The 10209-nt window shown below is 37.4% G+C and overlaps 1 protein-coding gene across 3 annotated transcripts; it reads right to left on the bottom strand.

Annotated features, from left to right (window-relative positions):
* Positions 1-647: 647 nt before the first annotated feature.
* ZCCHC9 (zinc finger CCHC-type containing 9) lies at positions 648-9728 on the bottom strand. 3 transcript variants are annotated; one of them, XM_043464742.1, is made up of 6 exons: positions 9595-9728; positions 7748-8154; positions 5145-5295; positions 4730-4822; positions 2541-2609; positions 648-1240 (listed from the first exon to the last, which is right to left on the bottom strand). In XM_043464742.1, the coding sequence occupies exons 2-6, from the start codon at positions 8129-8131 to the stop codon at positions 1122-1124; spliced, it is 816 nt and encodes a 271-aa protein (XP_043320677.1). In that variant the 5' UTR covers positions 8132-8154; positions 9595-9728; the 3' UTR covers positions 648-1121. The 3 variants fall into 3 exon arrangements, with proteins under 3 accessions (XP_043320677.1, XP_043320676.1, XP_043320678.1); XM_043464741.1 differs by having other exon boundaries at positions 9600-9712; XM_043464743.1 differs by having other exon boundaries at positions 9509-9664.
* Positions 9729-10209: the final 481 nt, after the last annotated feature.

The raw sequence follows: 10209 nt of genomic DNA on the forward strand, positions 1-10209 counted from the left end.
TTAAGATTAGAAATGTTGAGATGTACAGACATTAAAACAGAAAAGTGTTCCTTTTCTTATTTGGTAAATATTTTGCTTTTGAAAACATCAGTAACTAATCACAGCTGTTTCCTTTTGTTACAAATGCATCCAATCAGGTAAAATTCCAAATGAAACACACAATCCAACGAATTCATTCCATTATACAGTACAATGGGAGCCTTAAGCCTTGTGAAATGTATGTATTAAGTATGCATGTATTCATCAAATCAAACAAAGAAGCTAATGGGTCTCTGATTAGTGTTCTAACTCTATTATGATGATGCCTGAATCTCACCCTGACTCATCTAAAACATGTGAACAAAATGCTATTAAGTTTGATAGACAGTCTGTTACACGCCATCACCATTCTGGTTAAATATCCCAAACTGAATTTTGGCTGGAATCTCTCTCTTGAAAATCAGGGGCAAAGAGCGAGCTGCTATTAAGCTGAGGTAGTCTTCTATTTTAACCTCAATAGTTTGTAAATCTTTATGCCAAAACTAAAACAAACATTAATCAAAGTTAATCTCATCTAGGATTCATAATAGATCATGTTTTCAAAGACATTGTTACATGGACATTACCAGGGTTCATTCAATCCAAAATTAGGTATTCAGAAAACTAGGTAAATAGCAAATGAATTTTTATTTAATATTTTAAAAATACATTTTTGTGGCAATTATAAATAAATTTCTAACATATGATAAACTGATACTTTGAACCAACAACAGGGCCACAAATTCATTTCCAAATGCAAAGCAGTTACCCTATGTTTAGGGATAGTTCATATTAATGCATAATTTTGTTTTGAAGAAAAAAATGATTGTTACAATCAGGTATATAATCACTTAGTTACACCTAAGTTCTATCGGTCAAAAATATATTCTTTTAGAAAATCCATTTTAAACATCTTATACTTTTTTTCAGTGATCTTCTATAAGCAATGTGAGAAGTGCCCCTTGATGGACAGAACTCAGGAACTGGTTTGACCACAACTAAATTATACTGATATCTATAATACAGGCCTCCAAGGGACAGTCCAGCTCCAACTTGTGAAGCAGGCCCAGTTCAGAATGTTGAACAAACAACAGTACTAATCATCAAAAATTAACAACTTTAGGTATTTTTGTTTTGGGTTTCTGTGGTTTAGGCACATCCAAAATTTCTTCATAGTCTGCACTCATTCCCTTTGCCCAGCGACCAACTGTGACCATTCGATCTGTAAAGACACAGAAAACTCAAAATGTAAGAAAGACAGTGATCAAATACACCCACCTAGATTGATTGGTACTGGTTTAGCAAAGGAACTAGTTTTGACATGCATAATCACAAAGAGAGAAGAGTCCATCACTAAAGCAAAGTGAGCAATTCCGTAATTGATTATAACCCTTGATTTCAGAGTACATGGGCAATTTGTCATCCCAATTAGGGAAATGCAGCAACTGCTTTGCAATGCACAAGTTGATGAGAAAGCTCCTTCATTCTTTCCCAGAGTTCATCATTATAGAGTCAATGAATTCCAAGAGACTGTAAACAGCAAGACTTATGAAGCATCAGTTTTATTTATTTTTTTTTTTTTTTGAAGCATCAGTTTTAAATGCACAAGATTCCACCTGTGAAATTATACAACATCTGCTTGTCAGTCTTGTCATTTGGGAAGTGGCAATCCTCCCAGGAGGGAGAATTCAAATTCCACTTCTCATTTCAATCTCACTGCCTACAATGTAGTAAAGACTATCTTCTTCTAGACAAGACTCTAAACAAGAACTCTTGGTTTTCAAATTCAAATGCCAGGGGTAGGAAGTAAGAATGGGCAGACTTATTTGAATAGTACTATGACCATTTGATATAGAAAGAAATGTGCTTTTTCTCCAAGAAGCACTTCTGGGCTATCCTACTGTCTTACCTCCTTTCATACAGATTATCACCATTCTAATCTAGGCAAACTAATGTAACAATGATCTCCACATCCCCCAATATCTGTTTTAGGTTTGTTAAACATTTATGAAGTTTTAGATGACCAAGGGGAGTATTTGTTAGGAAGAAAATATAAACTGGCCAGATACTATGTGGATTACACAATTTAAATATTTCTGGAAGTTTTTGCAACCAACTTGGAATCCTTCTGATTTCAGAACCTACATGAGGATTCTCAATCATAACAATACTGCAACTTATTCTCATATTTCTTATTTTCTTAGCAAATTAATATTTTTAAGTAACATAATTGACTGTATTATTAAACACATAAGTTAGCAAATGTAAATATTTATGAATAAGATGCTTTATAAAATCAGGGTCCTCTGGGGCTTACTGATCATTTTTTTTCCCACCCGAGAACAGCAGCTAATGCTCACTTAGTACTGCTGATAAAGAAATGATGAAGTCATCACTGTAAGAGGAAACCAGACAGCCTTAAAACCAGCTGTACCTCAGGGAGTTGTTAATAACAAAAATTCAACAAAAACACAGAGGAATATTCAATCTCACCCCTTCTAAAGAAGGCCCAGAGATCTCACCTGAATTCTGACTTTCGGGACAATCTTTCTTCAAATGTTCCACAGAGCCACAAAGTCTGCAGCCACCACCTATAAAAAGAACAGAGTCACTGAAAACCTCTGATACTTACATAGGATACTTAATGTCTCAAAGCACTTTCATATCTTATTTGATCCTCATAACCTTTTTAGATGCAAAGGTAGCTGAAGCCAGGAACAACTTATTCCTATTAATAAATCTATTCTCCATTCCTCTTAACCTCATAGAGCACTAAACTGTTATCAACCCACCATTTCTTGCCCCTGACCTTCAAGGGAGATGTGGGAAAGAGAAGTGAGATATGATGGAAGGTACTTGTTCTCTGGAGTGTCCAGGAGCCATTGCCTGGAAGCCTGGGTCTTAAACCACAGTTAGAAACGCATGGGCTCGTGAACTCTGAAAAATTTGCGTGCAGATGCATTTTTGAGGAGAATGTCCACAGTTTTTAATCAGATTCTTTAATGATCAATGCCCTCTCCCCCCAAAAAAGGATACAAACCACTGCCCTGCTATACAAGTCAGATGGGGGTGAGTAGTTACAAAAGGAATGAAATTAACTTTTATATCAGTGCCTTTATCTGCCAGGCATCCAAACTCTAGTAAAAATGCCTATTTGCCTACTTTAAGCAACATTCCAGGACTGTGAATTACAACACAGTCCTAAAATGAGTTTTTCTAAAATGAATCTTTCACTGAATAGTCAAACACTATTGCTTAATGGTCAAGCATTATCATGATCATGTTCATAATATTAAATGACTTACTCAGAAAAATGACCTTCACAGGGTATAAACTTGGATGAACTCACCCTTTTCTGTGACTTACTCCCCTTGCCACACTTTTTATATCTAGTCATTTTGGTTCACCATACAAAGGCTTCTTTGCTCACTAGTCATATTATATGGCCTGTTTATTAAGTTCAAAACTGAAAGACACTTCTGAGCATCTTTCAGGTCCAAGACTTTACTGCTGTAGATGCCACAGTGAAACAGAGGAGGCACTTTAATAATTATTCTAATCCTCATAACTCTTTACGGTAAAATATCATAATTCATCAAATCTAAGACACCACTGATTATAAGATATATCATTATTTTACATTCCTTTCTGGAAAAACAAAATGCCTATTATGTAACACCCACCAATATTAAGATACATTGAGTTCAGATATATTAAAATGTGAAAAAAAAATGCATCTTAGAATCAATGAAGTAAAATTTTCTCATCTCCATTTCACAGGTGAGGAAACTGAGATGAGAGAAGTTAAATAACTTGGCCAAAGTCCCACAGTTAATGAGTGGTAGTTCTGAGACTGTAACTGGTGTTAACTCCAAAGCTATGCTTTTTCATTGGACTTCTGCAAGGGAACCCAGGACATGACACAGGAAGTGTCTAGAACCTAATGGTACCAGCATCACATTAATAAATGACTCACATTAACAGATGCCAACCTCCTCCTTAAAGATTTAAACATCACAGACTTTATTGTGGGCACCTTAAGACATTAGCTGTGCCAAAGGTAAGAATGTTACATGGCCCATGCCAGACAATAAACTAAGGAAAAACAAAAATCCAGAATAGTGAGTACCAACCCTTCTACCCAAAATATTATGCTACACTGAGATTAAATTCACCACACTATTTTTTAAATCTTATATTAGTTTGAGAAATAATCTTTTTGCTTGTTAGGTTTAAAAGTAGATATTTATAACATATTCTCACAACTGATACTGAAGTAAGTACAAATAGTTTGAAATATAGAGGTCAGTTTGATTTGATGTATCAACTTAAATTACACAAAGTCTAGTACACAGAATGTGTGCTCAGTTGCTCAGTTGTGTCCGACTCTTTGTGAGCCCATGGACTGGAGCCCGCCAGGCTCCTCTGTCCATGCGGATTCTCCGGGCAAGAATACTGGAGTGGGTTGCAATTTCCTTCTCCAGGGGATCTTCCCAACCAAGGATCGAACCCCATTTCCCACGTCTCCTTTACTGCAGGCGGATTCTTTACCTCTAAGTCACCATAGGATAATGCTTGATAAAAATAATGAAATTCTAGAGATTTTGCCACTTATTTAGGAATTTATTTAAAAACTGTTTAAATGTAAATTAAATCACAACTGCATGATGACTCACCACCATTTTCAACATACAAGAGTAACAGTACTCACCATCAGCATAGAGTCCTTTGGGATTATCAGCACAAGATCTGGACAGATGCCCCATTTCCCCACAAACAAAACATTTTGCAAAAGGAAATTCACCTGTAATGATCAACAGTTCCTGTTTAGTTATATATACACATGGATGTGTGTGTATATATATATATTGACATAGATACAGATATCTATCTATATCTATCTATCTATTTATATAGTGTAATTCATATTATTTTAAAACACTAAGAAGAAAACATATTTGTTGTTACCTAATTTAAAGTTCAATCACATTTGATTTCAAAATATTAAGTGACACATTCATAACAAACTCTGTCAGCAATGAGAAAACCAGTTGGTTACTTACTGGCCACTTTGCTCATTAACCAAATAAAAAAATTTGATAGGAAAAACAACAACAACAACATACCAAGAGCTGGGTCTACTTTAGCCTTGCACTTGGTTATTTCATGCTCTGTGGATCCACACCTGTAACAAATTCCCGTGCCCATTTCTTGATTCTCAAGGGCAGCAGGGCAATCTGCAATCCCATGGCCAGGTTGTCTACAATGGAAACAAACCTGAAAAAACAAAACGTGAGTTTCCACACTGCAACACTACACCGGCTTTATTAATTCTAGTCATCAAGAAAACAATCCCATTTTAAAGTTGTCTAGTTCTGTTTTTTGAACTCTCAGTATTTCATTTGTAGAAAAAAGTGTTTCATATTCTCCTAAACCGCGAGAAACCGTCATTTTCATCAGAGGGTTTCAGTACTTTTGAAAACCCTCAATTCATAAATCTATCAGTCTAGGAGACAAAGTTTAAATCTCTGTAGAAGGTAATTGCTTAAATGAATTAAGCAAATATGGACTTATTACATTTCACTTCATTAATGGGGATGTCTGTATCTAGAAAAACTGAGTTTTCTGGAGGAGACAGGCAATGACCATAAAAATTAGCACTTAAAATTAATACCGTCACTTTTTAAAGTTCACATAATAGAATGAATTTCAGTCAAGTGATTCCATTTAAGCTGTGATTCAAATCATAAGATATATTTCATACCAAAAATTATACTTTACAATTTTTATATCTTTTATACATGTTCCTTAATATTTATAAACAAAGGCTTCATTTTAGAATATATGCACATTTTAAAGGTATAATTCTACAGTGAATTATTTGCCTCCACCATAACATTGAACAATAGTTTCATTGCTTTACATACTACCTAGCAATTTGGAGGATTTTTTTTGCTGCAATGAATAAGAGTATCAGTCATAATCAAAGATGGTAGATATTTAAAACATTTTATTTAAACTGGAAACAGTTTTTGGATAAAATAGCTCATCATTTTTTAATTAACAATTAAGAACCAATGCTTAGTCTGAGATACTAAGAAAAGTAAGAAAATGAATTGAAGGGTCTCAACAAGCCTTGTAGTATTAAAGCATATGCTTTACTATAAAGAACTCCTTTTTTTGTTTTGAAAAACAATGTCTTTCCCCCTAATTAAAAACATAAATTTTCTCTTAAAGTTATGATACTAAACTTTTTCAAAATGTATGTAATTCATCACACTGCCTATGTCAAAGAAATTATCTTTAAATTTTTAAAAAATATTTATGTATTTGGTTGTGCTGGGTCTTAACTGTAGCTCTCGAGATCTTCGATCTTCCTTGCAGCCTGCAGAATCTTTAGCTGGGCATGTGGGATGCAGTTCCCTGATCAGGGATCAAACCTCAAAACCTGGGGCCCCCTGCATTGATACGTGGAGCCTTAACCACTGGACCACCAGGAAAGTCCTAGAATTATCTTAAAATTATCTTCATGTTAAATTAACTTGACTTTAAAATACTTTAAAATAACTACACAATTTAAACAAGACTATCTTGATCCAAATAGAAATGACTGTCTTTTCTATACCAATTTATTCATAAGGAATATTTTATCAGTATTAGCTTATAAAAGAATCTTACAAAAGACTCTTTAAATATGACACTGTATAAAAATAACCCTGCAAATAGAAGCCACATTTATGGAAGCTGCAACATTTCAAGTCTACATTGGTGCAAACAATGCTCTACATTTAGTAAGTCTATTAAAAAATAAAACTGTAAAATAGCAACAAATCTTGATTCTTATGCATTATCCTGCTAGAAGAATCCCTTGCTAAAGAAGGGAAAGAATTATACCAGTATTTCATTTCCTGTGTCTGAAACAGTTTAAAATCTAGGTCTTGGGAATGCAGAAATAAACGTGCAGTCTCCAGCATTCTTCTCAGTGTAACACGGGGAAGGAGGAAGCAATGAGCAGGGAGAGTCTCAAGGAGTTTTAGCTCTATTACTCTGCTCTGTTACTGTTACTCTGTTACTAACCAGTGCGACACATTAGATTTTCTTCCTGTGCAACAGTTTTTCATGGATAAAGATAAAAGGACATCCCTTCCAACTAACAGGAACCACACATATCTAACCTGTTGTACTTAACTTTCTCACTTACTTTGATCTTTTTTCAAAAAATGGCTATTTGAAAAAGGGCTACTGGAAGGGGTGAGAACATAGGTCTTAAAGTCAGACTCTGGGTTTAAGTATCTTTCTTTTTTCTGGCTGGACTGCATAGAGTTAGCAGTTCATTTAGGTTCACATTTATTTAATAACACATATAGTGTACTAGCCACTAATCTAAGTACTCAAATATTAACACCTTTTCTTGGGTTTGAATTCTCCTCTGCTAGTTGCTAAAAGGCTTTCACCAAGATAATTAACCTATCTGCACACTGGTGTTTTCTACCCAAAATATGGAAATAATGCCACCATCTTTGTTTTGTTGTGATAATTGATCACTACACCAAGTGTCTAGCATATACAAGATGCTAAACAAAAATCCTAGAGTTACTACTAGCCCTCAAAAGATGCCATCTAAGTCTAGCACATAGCCACAATCACACTCTACTAAAACATGTATGTGCGTGTATGAATAAGTTTCCAACCATACAACATAACATTGTGATGGAAGTGATAATCTTACCATTGCATTTTTCTTTGCTGCTTGTCTTTTTAATCGTCTTCCTTCCCGGCGACTGTCTTTCTTTAAAGCAACTTCAATTTCTTCCCTTACTTTCTGACTGTCTTTTGCTATCACCTCACCATTGTGAAGCATCTGTGAGTTTTGTCTTAAATATTCCATGAATCCATTCACATCTTCATTTAAATACTCCTTTTTCTTTTTATTCTTTTTGTGTTTTGCTTGGGGGGCATCATTTTTAAGGGACAGCCTATTGGCTTCAAGTTGTTTACTCTTTGGAAGATTCTGGCTTTGTCCCTCAGAGGACCCCTTCTTCATGTCCTCCCATGATGTTGCAGGAAAGGGTCTTTTGTTCTGTGTGGTAGCGACTCGTGCCCACCTGGTCATAGCTTCATCAGAGGTGTATCAATCTTTAAGACAAGCATGGCCATCATCATTTCAAAGAAAAAAATAAAACTAAAGATATATGCTATATCACTATATCAACGATGCCCATATGTTGAGTGTTAATTATTAGAAGACTTTTTAACTTAACTTAGAGATCTATATATTTAATTCTATAACATGCTGCATAGACATACCTGCAATGCAAATCTAGCCCTTGCCAGAGAAGCTACCACTCCAATTTAAAAAAAAAAAAAGCTACAATTAAAAAACAAACACAGATATAAATACTTGCTTCAAACTGGAAAACAATTCAGCAAAAAACCAAATTATTTCAAAAATGAAATCACATGGTAATAGTAAATTAAGTTACTTTTCCCAAATTTTGCAGTTTTCTTAGTTTATTTGCCTATCTCCAAGTCCCAGGTCTACTTTCTTCCAATCTTTTTGCACAATCTGCCATTTCATCACAAATAATTTGTACAGCAAATTAGTAAGTATACACAAATCCTGTCCTTAAGCATGGAGTTGTCATTACAACTCCTTCCGGAAGATTGATAAGCAAAATATATTCGTTTACAGTCACATGATAATACCAAATCTTCCTCTTGTTTTTTTTAAATTTTATTTTTAATTAGAGGATAATTACTTTACAATGTTGTGATGGTTTTTGCCATACATCAAAATGAATGGGTCACAGGTATACATATGTCCCCTCCCTCCTGAACTTCCTTCCCACCCCCCAACCCCTTCCTCCCCTCTAGATTGTCACACAGTACCGCTTTGGGTTCCCTGCTTCATACAGCAAGCTTCCACTGGTTATTTATTTTACATATGGTAATGTATACGTTTAAATGCTATTCTCGCAAATCATCCCACCTTCTTCTTCCCCTACTGTATCCAAAAGTCTGTTCTTTATGTCTGTGTCTCCTGTAATCAGAGTATAAGCTACTTCCAACCCGGCTGTTTCACATCGTTTCCGACTATTAGCACGCCCCCTTCTAGGGCAGCATCCCCTGCACTAACCAGTGTTAAAACCTCAGCTTCGGCCACAACATCCCTTCAACACAAGCTGTGGGAAGGAGCCAATAAACAGGCGTGGAACTCTGCACGCCACTTTACACCACACAAGCACACTCGTCGATGCAGATCCTGTGGCTGTCACAGTGGGGAATGGGGCCGTTCAAGGGGAGATGGATGATCCTTCTCCTGAGAACAAGGAACTGGGGGAGTTCTGAGTATCCAGTCGGTCGCGTCCATTCCGCCCGACCGGCCCCAGTGAGGCTGGACACGCCGGCCCAAGCGGCTAGCGCCCTACAGCTGAGACAGATCCCAGCGCTCCGCCTGGGCCCGCCACGAAGCGCGGTGCTTCAGCCTCACCTGGCACTGGGGGCCCTCGGGGACCTAGCCGCCAGTTCCTGCGCCCTCCCGCCGAGTCCCAGGGAACGAGGAGAAGATCCTACCACCTTACTCTCTCACGCACAGCTTCTTGCCACGCAAGTATCCCCCAGAGCAGCAGAGTTAGCAGGCAAGAGAAACCCGTCCCCCTGCGGCGGCGGCGGCGGCGGCGACACCCGAGACCGGAAGCACGTCGACCCTGCAGCGCGTCACTTCCGGCGAGCAATTGGCTCACTAGCAGAAGCGTCCCTGTCTGGCGCTGCAGTGTACTTTGGTACTGGGGAAAGTGGCTAATTAGTAAATGTGGAGGGCGCAGTGTTTGAAGGGCACGCGCTAGGCGCCGGGGACACGAAGATGAAGAGTGTACGATCTGTGCTGTGCAGAACGCAAGGCATAGTGGGGGCGACGAATGAGAGGATTCGTGGCGATGGGAGAGGCCCAAAAGTCTTCCCTAAGTAGTGCTCTTTGTACTGGACTTCATTCGTAAAATTAGGCAAACATTTCTTGGAATTGATGGCGAGAGGGACTTAACGTTTTCCTTTGTTGTTGTTCAGTCGCGTCTAACTCTTTGCTACCCCGTAGACTACAGCATGCCAGGCGTCCCTGTCCTTCACTATCTCCGGAAGTTTGCTCAAACTCATGACCATTGAGTAGGTGATGCCATCCAGCCATCTCATCCTCTG

This window comes from Cervus canadensis, chromosome 4 (genome assembly GCF_019320065.1).
Source record: "Cervus canadensis isolate Bull #8, Minnesota chromosome 4, ASM1932006v1, whole genome shotgun sequence".
NCBI classification, from domain to species: domain Eukaryota; kingdom Metazoa; phylum Chordata; class Mammalia; order Artiodactyla; family Cervidae; genus Cervus; species Cervus canadensis.

Coding starts and splice junctions, on each gene's coding strand:
- ZCCHC9 (XM_043464742.1), bottom strand. CDS start 8,131: ATGACCAGGTGGGCACGAGTCGCTACCACACAGAACAAAAGACCCTTT. Junction 5,296..7,747: donor CAGCAAAGAAAAATGCAATG/GTAAGATTATCA, acceptor TTGTTTTTTCAG/GTTTGTTTCCATTGTAGACA. Junction 2,610..4,729: donor CAAAGGACTCTATGCTGATG/GTGAGTACTGTT, acceptor TTCTTTTTATAG/GTGGTGGCTGCAGACTTTGT.